The following is a 16026-nucleotide window of genomic DNA, read 5'->3' as shown; positions in this document are numbered from 1 at the left end:
GAGTCTGTGACTCCCTCTCTCTCTGACCCTCCCCTGCTCACGCTGTGTCTCTCTTTCTCTCCTAGAAATAAATAAAACATTAAAAAAAATTAAAAAAAAAAAAGAAGTAGCAGTTGTGCTAATAAACGGTGGTAGCGATAGCAGTAGTGGGCATGTGCGCCAGGGGCGAGGGAAAGCTAGGAGAATTCAGCCTTTTCTCATGCTGGGAAGGAGGGACGGGGTCCTAGCCATGGGAGTTGGAAAGGAGAGGGGTCCACGTAGATGCACCGGGAAGAAGAAATGAAAGGGTGCAACACCCTAGAAAGTGGTACTGAGCAAACGCTTCTGGACCTGGTGAGAACGTGACTCTGGCTCTGGGACAGCCTTGGGGTTATGGGAGCCGCATCCCCTCCCTCAACCTCCCCCAGGAGGCAGGAACGGTGTTGGCTCCCGAAGGAGCCCTGGAGCAGGCAGGGTCCTGGGCACCTCGGTCCCGATCCTCCTCACTTACACACGGGGACACCGAGGCTCTTGGGGGAGGGTGTTGGGGGGGTTATCCCTGGGTAACAGGACAGGGGTGATGATGTACACTTGGGAACGCGTCTTCTGCGGCTCCAGCGGGACAAGCTTGGAGGGCTTGGCTCATGCAGAAGGCCCAGCTCCGTGTCCCAGCTCCTCGGCTGCCAGAGGGGCGAGTCAGCAGCGGGGCCTGGCACCCACCCAGGCCTCAGGAACTCGGTGTCCTCTCTGAGGATACAGTGGGCAGGACTTCCTGGGAAGAGCCTGAAGTATCACAAGAATGGGGTAACGGGGCATCCCCAGGCTCTGCTCATCCAGAAGAATGACTAGAGACAAGTTCTTAGCCAGGACTCTTGCCAAGACTTCCACGGAAACTTCTGTCTTCTGGAACTTTGGTGTGTGATCCCCACCAATCTTCCTGGCCTTTGATCCCACTAAGCAAGAGTTTACTCTTCAACTGGCCCCACCCCTGGGCCTTTGCTCATGCCATTCCTTTTGCCCGAAATGCTCTTCCTCTTGCTTCTGTCTGCCCCAATTTCTACCCATCTTTTAAAGCCCGTCCCAATGACACCTCCTCCAGAAAGCCTTCCTGGATTCCACATCCCTTGCTCTCTCTGTGAAAGTGAAAGGACTCACTTTCCTTGCTTGTGCTCCCCTGCCATTTGGTTCCAGCTGCTGTGAGCATTCACTTTAACAGACATGCCCTGAGCACCTACTCAGATTCACTGATCAGTCCCTGCCCTCAGAGAGCTTAGAGTTTTCTGAGGCAGGCGGAGACTGACACCCCACCCCACCTTAGCCAAATGGGTAAAGGTCATGGGGTTGGTAGGTGTGGGAGTCTGCAGGTCCTCAGGAGTCCTCCCACTCCAGGAGGGCTTCCTGAGAGAGGATGCAGCCTCTCTGTGTTCATTACCAAATAACACAGTGGATTGTTAGCACTAGTTTGTGATCCAGCCCAAAGCAGGTGCTTTGGGGATGCTTAATTAACATTCAAATTGAATAAGCAGGTGCTCACACATTGGCTAGCTCCCTCTCACCTGTATGGAAGAAACCTAGGCAGGAAGAAAAGTCTGGAAAACTCTTAATGGATCCCACAAGGCCCTGCCTGCAAGCAGTTCTGCTCTGTTTGGTGTACAATTTCTCCGTGGATTCCAAGGCAGAAATGAAAAGACGGAATCTGAGGACTGCAGTGACATGGCTCATCAGGAAGTCTGGTCCCGAAAGAAAGGTGGGTGTACCAGAAAAAGCTAACACAAGGTCTCAAAATGCCTATCACAACCCAAGAAATCACTCTATCAGTATATAGCCCAACATACACGCTTGATGGCATGGCTTTGGTCACCAAGAAACACTGAAAGCAAAGTTGTCCGCCCTGCTGTGCGTTAGAATAATCTGGGGTGCGCTAAAACTGCTGATACTCCGGCCCCACCTGCAAACCAATTAATTCTGGGGTGTGGGGATTCTGATGCCAGGGGCGGACCTCCCCGGCCTTAAAGTAGCACTGGACATTCCCCAGAGGAGAAGGCAGAGCAGCGGGAAAGCCAATATGGGAGCGGGTTTCCGCAGACATGACTGACCGAAGGCAAGCTGTGTACTTAAAAGGTCAACTTCAGTCATCCAAGTTCAGCTTTGCAAAACAGTTCAGAGGAAGGAAGCTGCAGAGAGTGGAGAACAGAACACAAGCTCTGGAGACAGACAGATGCCCGCCACACGGCTTAGTGGGTACATGACCTTGGCGAGTCACTAAACCTCCCTGAGCCTCAGTTTCCTCATCTGTAGTGCCAGTCCCAGAGCATCACTTTGAATTTGAATTTTAAAATGAAGTAGAAAAAGTGTCCTGCGTTCAATAAATACCAACTGCCAACCCTCTGACCCAGAATGTTCCAGACACATGAGGCATCACTGAGCAGATGACACTTAACACCTTTGATGGTCTTTCATACCAACATTACTGTGTTCAGATGAAAACTTCCAGCTCATAAGTAAGTCATTCCTGGATGAACGGGGGAGGGGGAAACTGCTCAGCGGAAGCTGTTTATGTTTCTCGGGAGAAGAGCTGAGGTCCTGGAAACAGCCAGGAGTTTCAACCACCCTGGCTCCTTGGGTTTCACCACTGACCAGTAGAGGCTCATCTTCACCAAAAGACAAAGCTTGGCTTCAGGGTGCTTTATTGCTGCTTGCCGGACCTTCATGTCTTCTTCAGACAGGTAGCAGGTGTGTCTCTATGCCAGGTCCTGGGCCAGGTGTTGGGACGTGATCCCCACCGTCACCAAGCCCCTCATCTACCGAGAAGCCCAGCGTGGCTGCCGGGACCCACCATACCCAGCAAGAGTGGTCATGTGAAGCTTTGGAGGAGAGGAGCCAGGTATTTAAGGCGACAGAGTGGTGGCCTGTGGGTGCCAGTGGGTTATGTGACTCTGTACCCCGATCTAAAACCACCTTTCCTCACGGTGCCCGTACCGGCCCCCTCTTCCATTCTCCCATGTGTAGATGGGGTAGGGGGCCAGACAGAAGTCAATTCAATAATCCCTGAAGGTTCCTGCTGGGGAGAACCTTGTGGAATGAGTCCTCTGGCCCACATTCACATCTTAATTCAAGAGTGCATCAAGCACTGTTTGGAAAATTTCACAATAGGCCTTGGACCCATCTGGCTTTTCCTCCCCTGGCGGGGGGGTGGGGGGTGGTGGTTGTAGGAACAATGAAAGATGAGTGTGTCATGTGATAAAAAGAGACCTTTCTTCCTCTCGATCTTCTCTTCTCTGTTCCACCTCCATCCAACGCGAGGCTGTCCGGCAGGGTGAACCCCAGACTGCGCTGGGCCTCTCCTGACCCGGGCCTCAGTCTCTGCACCTGACAAATGGGGGCGAGCCCTCCTCCGTGACATGCGTTGTGTGGAGCCGAGGGCGCTGACACTTGGGCTTCCCAGGGCCCAGGGAAGCCTGTCCCCCACCCTCCGGGAATTCTAAATTTGTAGCAGATGGTTGGGTCCGAGAGGCCAGCTTGGCCGGGGCTGAGAGAACGTCACCCAGCTTCTGGGCACATTCGAGAGCAGCTCTGTGGCGGGAGCTGATGAGCTCTGTGATAAATGAGTCCCTAAATGAATCCTTACATCATGGAGTGGAGTGTTTTTGGTTAGCCTTGCGAGGAGGACGGGGGAGATGGAGGTTAGGGAGGGCTGCGGGGAGACACCCGGCCGCCTGTGCACCGGCCCCCCTTCCTCCTCCCCTCCCTTCCACCAACATCTGCTGAGCCCCTTCTGTGGACAGGGCTTGTGCTTGCTCAGAGACTACAGGGATGAGGCCAACACAGTCCCTGCCCCTCAACAGACAGGAGGAATAGTCCGATGTGATCAGTACCGTGACAGAGGGAGGCCCAGGAGGCTGTGGGGGGCAGGGTGGCTCAAGCCTGACCTGGAGGGTGGGGGTGGGGGGAAGGCTTTCTCCAGTAAGGCGTGCGGGACAAGCCCACCAGGTAGAAGTGAGCACTCCTGGCAAAGGGAACAGCAGGGGCAACGGTTTCGAGGAATCAAAGGGAAGCCTAGGGAAGCTTTGGGCTGGGGTGTCGGAGGCGGGGGTTGGGGGAGAGGAGAGAAGGCAGCCAGAGGGGGTCGATAGAGCCTGAACGGCCTTACGTCCCAGCCTAGGGAGCTCAGACGTTATTCTGAGGCCCCAGGGAGAGTCGGGGCAGGGTTTTCCCAAAGAGGATGTCTAGGGCTGAAGTGGGGTGAGTGGGTCAAAGGGGCCGGTAGTAGGAGTAGGGGTGTGTGGAGGAGGGTCCCCAATTGCTCAACACTGCCTTTATTTACTCCCCCAAGGAGTGCTTCTTGAGGCCTGCTCACCCCCCTCCATAGCCCCAAGCCGGCTAGCCCCTCCGTGGTGCTCACGCAGTGCTCCCGCCTGGAGAACACAGGGAGAGAGCAGGGCAGCTTGACGGGATTCCTTTGTGATGAGCCCTCCCGCCCCGTGACGCAGTGCTCTGCTGCCCTCTAGCGATGCCTGGAGCCTCACCCCTGCGGGAGCCCGCCAGCTTCCAAGATACTCTGAGTCCCACCCCTGCTTCCTCCTACCCGCCAGCCCCCACCCCAGCCACCTGCCAGACCTTCCTTCCCTCTGTCCCTCCCTGCACCGCGGGGAGTCCCACTGCTCCTGGGGGAAATGTACAGTTGAGGACAGGCCCGGGACAGGGTGAGGAAGGGAGGGGGCCGCAGACAGACTCAGCCCCAGCTGTGGCGACAGGCAGCGCCGTGGTCAGTGAGGGGTACCGCTGGGTGGGGGCCCAGGCATGTGTCTTTCACAGTCTCAAATGAACAGACAGAGATGGCATTTACCATTTACTCATGTCACTAGCGCCATGGTCACAGTCGCTACGATGGTGGTGGTGGCAGGGGCTATTTCTGCGGCTCTTGGTGGTGATGGTAGAATCCAGTAGGGATGGGATTGCCGTGACGGTGATGGTAATGAGGACACAGAGGAAGGTGACAGAGCTGGTGGCTGGTACGGCAGAGGCCCCTGGCCCTGTCCTTGTGCAGTGTACACTCTGCTTTGTTAGGCACACACCCAGGATGGAGAATTCTGGACTGCTGGATAGGCACAAGCTTAGCTCACTAGATAAAGCCAGTTTTCAGAACATGGCTGTCTTTACACTCTTACCTGTAACGGGTGGGAGTTCTAGATGTTCCAGATCCCCACAAAAGCTCAGTATTGTCTGTTCACTAATGGATCCCAAGGGCTGAGAAGCCTCGCACATAGAGGAGGCTTTGTAAAAATCTGCGAAGGGCTCCTGGATGGCTTGGTTGGTTAAGCGTCTGACTCTTTTTTTTTTTTTTTTCAATGTTTTAGTTATTTCTAGGTGAGAGAGAGAGAGAGAGACAGTGTGAGCAGGGGAGGGTCAGAGAGAGAGGGAGCCACAGACTGAAACAGGCTCCAGGCTCTGAGCTGGCAGTCAGCACAGAGCCCGACGCGGGGCTCGAACCCACGAACCGTGAGATCATGACCTAAGCGACGCTTAACCTACTAAGGCACCCAGGCGCCCCAAGCGTCTGACTCTTAATTGCGGCTCAGGTCATGATCTCAGGGTCGTGAGATTGAGCTCTGTGCCAGCATGGAGGCTGCTTAACATTCTCTCCTTCTTTCCCTCTGCCCCCTCCCTGCTCACACACATTCTCTCTCTCAAAAAAAAAAAAATTATACATACATATATATAAATCTGCTGAATGAACTCACAATTTAAAGTTAGCCACTGTCCTTACTCGCTGTTAGAGAACGAAACTAGAACTTCACTGTTGCTCATGGACATTGGGTGATGTACACATTCTGACCCAGGTTGGGAACCCTTGTGCAAAAGTCACGCCAAACAGCCCATCAAACCCCATCACGCGCATATCCCTTGTCGTGGCATTTTTCTCAAAATCCCTTCAGTGTGGCTTATCTTGGTCCAGCTCGAAGAGGGACAGCAATTTGATGAAACACAAAGCACACGAAAATGTGAACGACTCGTCGTCCTTACTCCTTTTAGGGACATTTTTATTTTTAAGTTTATTTATTTATTTATTTATTTATTTATTTAGAGAGCACATGCATGCAAGTGGGGAAGGGGCAGAGAGAGTGAAGGAGTGAGAGAGAATCCCAAGCAGGCTCTGCACCACCAGCGCAGAGCTGGACGCGAAGCCTGGACTCACGAACCACAAGATCATGACCTGAGCCGAAGTTGGACGCTCAACCGACTGAGCCGCCCATGCGCCCCTTAGGGATATTTAAAGGAGCAGCTTGTAAACTTACGGGGTTTACAGCTGGAAAAGGCAACCTGCCCTAGCAGACAGCACGGGAGACCAGTGCCAACCGGTTCAGAGCTCAGGGCTGTGCTCAGTTCCACCGTTAACAGCTGCTTTCCCCTTAGACATGTCCCCTGCCCACCTCTCTCTTCTTCCATTTTTTTCATCTGTAAAACACGAGGAGTTGTTCTTGTCCTCTCCGCCTCAAGGATTTTTTTAAAAATGTATAACAGATTAAGGAACTTCACAGTTGATAGAAATCTTGGAGATCATCTAGGGACTTTTGCTTCTGAATAATTTTTTCCAGTTTATGAATCACTTTCATTTACTATGAATTACTTTCATTCTCATTAAAACCTCAGAACAACTATGGGAAAGCATTAATCTCTTTTGATAGGAAGGAAAGAGGTTAAGAAAGGGGGGATTACTTTTTTCTTTTTTTAAAATATTTACTTATTTACTTTTGATAGAGATTGAGAGTGAGTGAGCACAAGCTGGGGAGGGGTAGAGAGACAGGGAGAGAGAGAATCCCAAGCAGGCTTTGTGCTGTAGGACAGAGCTCAATGTGAGGCTCGAACTCACCACGATTGAGCTGAAATCAAGAGTCGGCCGCTTAACCGGCTGAGCCACCCAGGTGCCCTGAAAGGGGGAATTACTTGCCCAAGTAACAGAGCTGGGGGCTCTACCTAAGTCTCCCTATAGATCCACCTAGAAGGTCCCATAATCAAAAGCTTAACTAGCTCTTGCTTGTAGTCCTTCAGTGCATGGGGAGCTCACTGCCACCCAAGATAAACCACTCTTTAGTTGGATGGCATTGATAGTTGGCTATCACTTGTGGTGGAATAGAGCGTGTTATATTGAGGGAGGGTGATTATTAAAGCTTTCGTGCTAATGTGTGTCAGAGAGGTTTACGGAAATAGTCAGAAAACATACAGCAACAGTCAGAATGGCGATGATAATAATAATGCCTGCCTGATGGTGTCACTTCCCTGTTTGCAACCCTTCAATGGCTTCCTGGTTCCCTGAGGAGGGAGTCCAGACTCCTTGACGTGCCCTCCGTGAGCACAGCTGAGCCTCAGACCACCTCTGCATGCCTCGCACATCTTCCCACCCACCAGCCTTCCTGCAATGTGCTTCCTCTGCCAAGAACACCCTCACCCACCACCTTTATTTACCTCCCTGCTCCTACAGGTCTCTCAACTCCGCTCCCTCCCCCCACCCCGCCCATCCCTGTGTACTAGATTGTTCTTACTTGTCTCCCTAACAGGACTACGGGATTCCTTGAGTCGGTGCTCAGCACGGACACTGCCACTGAACGGGCGATTGCCCCTCACCCCCAGCACCCACGAAGACCTCTCAGCCAGATCAGGAGAGGGTTAAACGACTGCTCTGGGCTTAAATCAGCCTTGGCACTGGAGAAGCAGGTGGCCCAATGGTTAACCAGATTCTTTCCGGGCCTGTTTTCATTCGGCTTAGGAACTCAATCCAGCCAGGTCTTCCTAGAGCTGAAACCCCGGCCCCTCTCACCCCCTTAGGCGCCCCCCTCCCTGGGCCCCCTGATGCCAAATAGCTGGATCCTCCAGGGAGGGGAAGCGGGGGAGGAAGACAGCACAGATGGAGGAGGTGTGGAGTAGGAAGGGCCTGGTCCCTGCTCCGCCGGGCTTGCTGGATGGCCTTGGTGGGCACTCCCGTCCCTGCCTCCCCACCGCCACCTGTGTGCTGGGGAGGCTGGTGTGGGTGGTTGCTCCTGATAGGAATGGGCAAGAGCAAGGGACCCTCAGACTCCAGAACCCCCTAGCTCGGGGTCCCCTTGCTGGAGAGAGACTTTTTCCACCACAGGTGGGGGTGGGTAAATCTTTAACTAGCTAGTCCTGGGCAGGCCCAAGCCTTTCCGGATGGATGGCTGCCTGAGAAGGGGAAAGGGGGTGGGGGGGTGTACGGTGTGCAGAGCCAGTCCCAGTGTGGCGGAGAAGGGAGGGTAGGGGGGAGAGAGACGAATGAGACTCGGGCGGAGCTAACTCCGTGTGCAAAGCAGGACATGGAAGAACGCGGGTCTCCCGACGGGTAAGCGGACGTTCTGGGAGGTAAGAGGAGCCGCTGGGTCCAGGGATGGTAACTCACGCTGCTGCCATAGGGACCCCGCGCGGAGCCTGGAGCAGGGGCCAGAGGGGCCAGAAACGCCCATCCAGGTGGTACTCAGGTAAGTATAGGCAGGCTGGGCGGGAGCGAGGAGGGGGGGCGAACGGTGACAGGCCCGATGGCGTCATGGGGATGGACATCTGCCTTCCCAATGGGCCCCAGAGTGCGTCCCATGAGCGCGGCGGAGCTGCGTCGAGGGGAACGGAGCGCGCTGCACTGCTCGGGGACCCGGACTCTGCAAGTGAGGAATCCCTCCCCCCCTCCCCCCCCCCTGCAACCCAACCCCTTCGAAAACCTACCCAGTGACCCCTCGGTCCCTTCCCCCACGCAGCTGGATCCCAGGCGCCAGCCTCTCCCCCCGCCCCCTGCGCCCCGCCCTCCCTGGCCCCGCCCCCACAGTGCCCCGCCTCCTCCCCAGGTGAGCCCTCCCGGCGGCGGCCCCGAGGTGGCGTTCCGCTTCGGCGCCGTGCTGGACGGGGCGCGCACGCAGGAGGACGTGTTCCGGGCGTGCGGCGTGCGGCGCCTGGGCGAGCTGGCGCTGCGCGGGTGAGTGGGGCCCCGGCACAGCCCCCCGCCCCTCGCCCCTCCCCCCCGCCGGGGTCCGCCGCGGGGGTCCAGCCGCGCCTCTGCCGCCCGCAGCTTCTCCTGCACTGTCTTCACCTTCGGCCAGACGGGCTCCGGGAAGACCTACACCCTGACCGGGCCTCCGCCGCAGGTGGGCCACCTACACCCTGACCGGGCCTCCGCCGCAGGTGGGCCGAGCGCACACCGAGCCCCCGCGGGTCGGGGATGGGGTCTTCCAGGAGGAAGGGCCCTCGTGCGGCCCAGCCCCCTTTGTTTGCAGACAAGGAAACCTAGGAAAGGCGAGGTAGAAGGCGCTTTCCCAATTTGGAGCTACTTTTGTCCGCCTTTCTTAGCGGCTCTCAGCTTCTTCATCTGTAGACGGGTGGCTAGTTCTGATCGAGGACTACATTCGATGTTGTACAGGCACTTGGTTTCTGGCGCAGAGTAGGGCAGTGGTAGTTATAACTCTGTGTGTGTGTTGGGGTGATCATGACCCAGCCCGTGGCTCAGCTGTTTCTGCTCCCAGGGCGAGGGGGTGCCCGTCCCCCCCAACTTAGCCGGCATCATGCAGAGGACCTTCGCCTGGCTGTTAGACCGGGTGCAGCACCTGGGTGCCCCTGTCACCCTCCGCGCCTCCTATTTGGAGATCTACAATGAGCAGGTGGGGGACTGAGATTGAATAGCCCTCCAGGTAAAAGAGGCATTTCTCTCCAAGGAGCTGGGGTCAAGGGACAGAAGAGGCTGGGGGACTGTTGTCGGTAAGGTCTGGGGGTGGATGGAGCACGGGCGCAGGGCCCCTTGCCTCACAGGCCACCCTCATCTCAGGTTCGGGACCTACTGAGCCTGGGATCTCCCCGGCCGCTCCCTGTTCGCTGGAACAAGACCCGGGGCTTCTATGTGGAGCAGCTGCGAGTGGTGGAGTTCAGGACTCTGGGGGCCCTGATGGAACTAACGCAAATGGGTGTGTGCTGCTTCAGGGGTGCTTTGGGGTGTGGGACGCCCGTTCCCCAGCTGTTCACTGATGGCGCACTCGGAGCCCCTTGACTGGGGTTGTGGGCTGAGATGACCGAGTGGGGGGGAAGGGACAGCAGACCACAAGTCAGACACAGCCCGGGGATGTCCCCTCACCCCACCCCAGGCCTGCAGTCTGCTGTCCTCTGGCTGTCCAAACTCTTGGAATCCTGATGCTGGGGCCATGATTGGGTAGGGGTCAAGGTCATGGTCTCTTCTCCAGACCAGAGTCTCTGCCTCCATCCGGTTCCATATTTGCCCCTTGAGAACATCTCCCCACCTCAAGGCTCTCCCCTTCCTGTCTCTTCCCCTCAACACAGCACACCACATCCCTCTTCCCCCCTCAGCCCTCCAGACCCTTCCAGTTTCTTGAAGGCAAAGGTCGTACCTCTTAGGCTAGCCTGTGGTGTCCTTCCATTCCAGCCTCATTCATTTATTCATCAAATATTTGTTGAACACCTACTCTGTGGCAGGCTGCAGGGACACGGGGACCCTGGGTTCTGGCCTGAGTTGTACCACACCCGGCAGCTGATCTCTCTGCCTGGGTTTCTCTCCCACCCTCCATGCGGCAACAGGAGAGATGTTTATAAAATGTGCACCTGATGGACATTCTTCCCCTCAGTTCTCTCCATCTTTGTTTCACCTGTCCGTGCCGGAGGCGGGCCAGTAGCCCACCACTCTGCTATCCTGCCTCTGTGCCTTTGCACACGCTGGCCTCTCTCCCAGGAGGCCCTCGCTGCTTTTTCTTTATTGGTGACCACCTGCTCTTCCTACCAGCTCCTGCCCTTTCCCCACTCTAGGTCTTAGCCGTCGAAGGAGCTCAGCTCACACCCTGAACCAGGCCTCCAGCCGAAGCCACGCCCTGCTCACACTCTACATCAGCCACCAAACCGTGAGTGTCCCCGCCGGGGGAAGGAGCTGGCCCAGGACCACCTGCAAGAGTCTGCCTCTGGGTGTATGAGCCAACGTGGGCACTTGCAGGGGGTAATAGTGCCTCTGGTGGGGACAGCCGCTCCCAAGTCCCCATCGACCTTGATCCTCCCACCCCCACAGAGGCCTCCAGTGGACCCTGAGGCGCCCCCCACTGGCGGAAAGCTGTGTTTTGTAGACCTGGCTGGCAGTGAGAAGGTGGCGGCCACCGGATCCAGGGGGGAGCTGATGCTTGAGGCAAACAGCATCAACCGCAGCCTCCTGGCCCTGGGTGAGACGTGTGGCCGGCCGGACTCACCTCCTGGGTCCCTCCTCTGAGCCTGACCCGGCACTGTCCGCAGTGGGGGAAACCAGGGCAGTGGTCGTGCGGGAGAGCCGGGAGCTGGGACTGGAGCCTCCCGCCTCCTCGTGGCCCCAGCCTGCTCCTGACTGGTGCCTCCCCTCTGGGCACTTTCTTCGTGAGTCCATAAACCCTGAGGGTTTGTCAGGGCACATTTGAATCCGGGGGGTAGAAACACTAAGGTGCAGAGGATGCGCCCTCAGATTTTCAGCCTGTCCCGTGTGCAGTTGGGAAGACTGGGGCCCAGTGAGGGGGAGGGGAGCTGACCCTCCCCCCCCCCCCAGGTCACTGGGCCTTGGGAGCCTTCAGGGCTGGGCCCCCGGCCTTCCTCGGTGGTACGTGTGGGGAGATTCTCAGGGAACCCTTCTTCATTCAGCCCATTTGTCAGACATTTCCTGAGCCCCCGCCGCTAAGTGCCAGGCCCTTTGGTCAGCTTCTTCGATGGCCCTGGGGATCAGGGGCAGACAGGCCCATCTGAGCCATCGGGAGCCCCGGTCTGGTGGCAGAGGCCAGGCTGACTGCGGACCAAGATCTCAGGTCGGAGAGATTTTTCGAGTCACACAGGCCTGGGTGGAGGTCCCAGCTCTGCACGTAGCAGCTGGGTGGCCTTGGGCAAGAGGTATAACCTTGCCGGCCTCATTGTCCCCACCCAGGGCACTGCATCTCCCTGTTGCTGGACCCGCAGCGGAAGCAGAGCCACATCCCCTTCCGAGACAGCAAGCTCACCAAGCTCCTGGCGGACTCGCTGGGGGGGCACGGGGTCACCCTCATGGTACCCGAGAAGAGCTGGTGGGGAGGGAAGGCTCCTGAGGGTGGGGGTCCTGGAGAGGGAGGAGCACTCAGGGGCCGCCCTCCCCAGGTGGCCTGCGTGTCGCCTTCAGCCCAGTGCCTGCCTGAGACTCTCAGCACGCTGCGATACGCAAGGCGGGCTCAGCGGGTCACCACTCGGCCACAGGCCCCCAAGGTGAATGGAGGGAGCCCCGGGCAGAGGGGACGGGTCGGGGACATGGTCGGGGACCAGGCAGGAGATGGAGCCTGAGTCGGTGTCTGGGAAGTCTGGGGTGAGTCACGGTTGGGATTAGAGTCAGAGTCCTGATGACGGGGTCATGATTGGGTAGGGTGGGGTCAGGGGTCATGGTCAGGATTAGGGCATGTCTAGGGGTGTGGTCTGACTTGGAATATGATTCAGGGGATAGCCAGGATCCCAGTTGGTACCGTGATTAAGGCTGAGTGACTTGGGGTCTGACTTCATGTCTTGTGTGGGGTCAGAATCTGGGCCAAGGCTTGGACGGAACCCAGTTTGAGGTTGGATCTGGAGCAGGGTCCGGGCCCCCGGCTACGGCTGCCAGGCACTTTGACACCATTAGGTCAGGGTCCCTCCTCCGGATGGATGTAGCCTTGTGCCAGGACGCAAGGCCGGCAGGTGAAGCGTGGGCTAGATTTCAGGCTCTGCTCGCCCACCGGCATGTACAGTGCACAGCTTGTACAGCCGTAAACAGCAGCTCTGGGCCTCTGTCTGGGCAGTCACCTGTGGCAAAGCAACCCCAGCGTCTGGAGATGGAGATATTGCAGCTTCAGGAGGAGAACCGTCGCCTGCGCTCCCAACTGTGCCAAATAGACCCCAAGGGTATGAGCTCGCCGGGGGCAGGGGTGAGGTGAGGATAGGGTCTGGGGCTCCCGTGGATCCAGCCACCGTCCCTTCTCCCTGCAGCCTCAGGGCTCAGTGGGGCACGGGTAGCCTGGGCCCAACAGAACCTCTACGGGATGCTACAGGAGTTCATGCTGGAGAATGAGAGGCTGCGGTAGGGCTCCCCCCCCCCCCCAGCCAGGCGACTCTGTGCCCTGCCCCTCACTTCTGCGCCGTTCCTGCCAAGCCACCCCTCCCCTCACCCACCCCCTCCCCGGGCGACCGTGGCCACCCGTCCGTCCCTCTCTTGCCTCCTGGAGCTTGCACCCCGCCGCAAGAGGGCTGCCTGATCCCCCTCCTGGTGTCTCTGTCTCCTGCCCCCTTCCTGGGGCCTGCCCTTCCCAGGAAAGAAAAGAGCCAGCTGCAGAGTAGCCAGGCCCGGGCCCGGGATGAGCAGCGGGTCCTGGCCCAGCAGGTGCACGAGCTGGAGCGGTGAGCCTGGGGGCGGGCAGGCCTCGGGACAGAGGGCAGGTGGGAGAGTGAGGGTGGCTCCGTGACCCGGTCAGAGGCCTGCCCTCTGGGTCCAGACCCCCTGGGTTCAGACTGCAGCTCTGCCCCTTCCTGGCTGTGAGGCCCGGGTGGCCTGGCTCACTTCTCCCTGCCCGGCCTTCTTCCTGTTCTGTGAAATGGGGACCCTGTAGTTGTACCTGACAGGGTGGGCTTCGAGTCCGGACGGAACGGGCTCCCGCGTAGAACGTGGAGAACGGTGCCCGGCACGTAGCGAGCACTCCAGGAGGGTTTGTTAGAAGGGGGCCTTGGGGTGGCTCTCGGACCGCAGGCACACACCCCACCGTTCATTCCAGGCGCCTCTTCTGTGCCTGCTCCCTTGCCCAGCCAAACCCCGGCCCAGCCCCTCCATGCCCCTGTGTGACGGCACCGGCTCGCCCCTGCCGCCCCTGCCGTGTGAGTGTCTGCCCGGCCTGGGGCGTGGGGGTGGGGGGGTGGGGGCGGCAACGTGACAAAGCCGCCTACGTGCCCCGTTGCAGGCCCCGCCGCCCCTCTGCTCCTGCCCCTGCTGTCACCTGTGCCCCTTGTGCCGAGCGCCGCTGGCCCACTGGGCCTGTCCACACAGGGGGCTCCACCTGCCGCAGGTAGGAAAGGCCGCGGCGGGGCGAGGGAGGCGGGGCGAGGGAGGCTGTGATCCTGGAGCTCCAGGCTCCCAGGCTGGATAGTCGGGGGGAGGGCCTGGCTTCGGGCCCCCCCCCAGGGTTCAGAAAGTCTGTTTGCCTTGCCTCCCCTCACCCCATCCTGCCTTCTTTCAGGAACTCCCTGTCCCCCTTGCTCACTCATCACTCGCACGTGACTCGCTTGCGAGTTCGCGGACTCACGTGCTCACTCATTCATTACCTGTTCCCTAAGCGCCTAGCGTCGTGCCACCCTCTGTTCTGGGCACCGGAGATTCAAACGTGCAGCAGGCGTGGTTCCCGGCCTCAGGGAGTCCCTCAGCCCCGCGGAGGACAGAACAAGGACCACCCACTGCCCGCAGAGAAAGTGACCGAGACCCTGCACTTTGATGCCCACCTGACATTCTTGGTGTCCCGTGGGGCATGTGTGGCACCGGGAAGGTGGGGCACGTAGAGGCAGGGTCACCCAGTGCGGGCTCTGGTCTCTCCCGCAGGTGTTTGGCCCTGAGGCCCCAGGCGGCATGCCCCTGTCTGCCCAGCCCCCACCCTGGGCACCCCCGTGCAGTCCTGGCTCTGCCGAGCGCCCGAGAGAGAGGTGGGCCCAGCCCCGGGGCACTGGAACGGGGGAGGAGGAGGCCTGGGAACTCGAGGCTCACCTCCCACCACCCAACCCACCCCGGCCCAGGAGTCCCGGCGACTGGACTCGGACCCGAGTCCTGGCGGAGATGCTGATGGAGGAGGAGGTGGTGCCCTCCGCTCCGCCCCTGCCCGTGGGGCCCCCGAACACCTCACCAGTGCTGAGAGGTGAAGGAGAGAGGGAGGGAGGGGCCCCTGGTGTGTTTGGTGACCTCGGGCCAGAGCCCACCCTCTCCAGACCTCAGTGTCCCCACTTCTGAAACAGGGTGTGTGGGGAGGCAAACTGTGAGATCCTCAGTTTCCGAACTTGGAGTTCTCTTCCTAGGGCCACTGGATGCCCAGGCGCGTGCGGTACCCCGTGGGGTTTGTTCAGGGGAGGGGAGCTGCCTGAGGCTTCCCCACAGGGTGTTAGGGCGCCCAGAGGTCTGGGGGGGGTCCTGGGGGAGCACAGGCCTCGAGCCCCCCTGTGGTCCTTAGGCGGGGCTGCAGTTCCAAACCTGGCCCGGAGACTGGAGGCCCTCAGAGACCAGATTGGCAGCTCCCTGCGACGTGGCCGGAGCCAGCCACCCCCCAGCAAGGGTGCACAGAGCCCCGGCCTGGCCCTCCCCCCCTGCTGAGGGCAAAACAGAACCCCCAGAGACCACCGTGTGGCCCTGGTTTGGGCTCCGCGCTCCTGGGCTTCAACCTCCCCATCTGCTTCCCTCTGTGACTTAGCAGGGCAGGGGAGAACTCCTGAGGGCTGCGGGTCGGGGCTGTTGGGCAGTTTCGGGGAGGGTGCCACCCCAGACGGTGGGAAATGTGACTGGATTTGGGAGAAACCAGGCAGCAGGTGATCAAAGAGACGAATAAAGAGAGGTGTCAGCCCCAAGGCTGGTTGTTCCTGTCTCCAGGTGGTCAGGTGCTTCCGCGTGGGGGAGTCCCAGACAGGGGGGTCCTCAGGGGAGGCCAAGGAGGAGGCAAGGACTCTTGGCAAAGGTGCGTGCCCCCTCTGATCAGGAATATTCCAGGTTCCCGTGTCCTTCACATAGTATACAAGTTTTAACTGAGCAACTACTACATGCCACTGGGCAGAGGTGGGGAAATGGGACGGTGAGTGTGACCATGCAGGAGGCCCGAGGGACACACGTCCAGGCTCACTCGGCTGTGTATGTGCTGCTGCCGGAGGGCTCCTGGGGTCTGAGTTTGGATGCCACTGGCTTGCTGAGACCTTGGGCAGACCTGGAACCCTCCTGGGATCACTTTCTGGTGCTCAGCCAGTTAGAGAGAGTGGGGTGAGGCTCCCTGTCTGTTGAGTTCAAGTGCGGGCCAGAAGGTGACGAATATCAGG

The 16026-nt window shown here is 58.8% G+C and overlaps 1 protein-coding gene across 1 annotated transcript; it reads left to right on the top strand.

Moving 5' to 3' along the window:
- Positions 1-8306: 8306 nt before the first annotated feature.
- Positions 8307-15567, top strand: KIF12 (kinesin family member 12). Its single transcript, XM_039240927.1, has 19 exons — positions 8307-8332; positions 8403-8468; positions 8570-8648; positions 8826-8953; positions 9047-9122; positions 9498-9632; positions 9797-9932; positions 10783-10880; positions 11036-11183; positions 11906-12024; positions 12112-12216; positions 12777-12879; positions 12964-13054; positions 13285-13371; positions 13743-13842; positions 13926-14030; positions 14558-14658; positions 14749-14867; positions 15177-15567. Exons 1-19 carry the CDS (start codon positions 8307-8309, stop codon positions 15314-15316), a joined length of 1962 nt encoding a protein of 653 aa, XP_039096858.1. The 3' UTR covers positions 15317-15567.
- The last annotated feature ends 459 nt before the right edge of the window (positions 15568-16026 follow it).

The sequence above is a fragment of the Hyaena hyaena genome, unplaced genomic scaffold, assembly GCF_003009895.1.
Source record: "Hyaena hyaena isolate Hyena2069 unplaced genomic scaffold, ASM300989v1 scaffold_6, whole genome shotgun sequence".
NCBI classification, from domain to species: Eukaryota; Metazoa; Chordata; class Mammalia; order Carnivora; family Hyaenidae; genus Hyaena; species Hyaena hyaena.
Note: the sequence above shows the minus strand (reverse complement) of the source record. Positions and strands in the feature narration are given on the sequence as shown.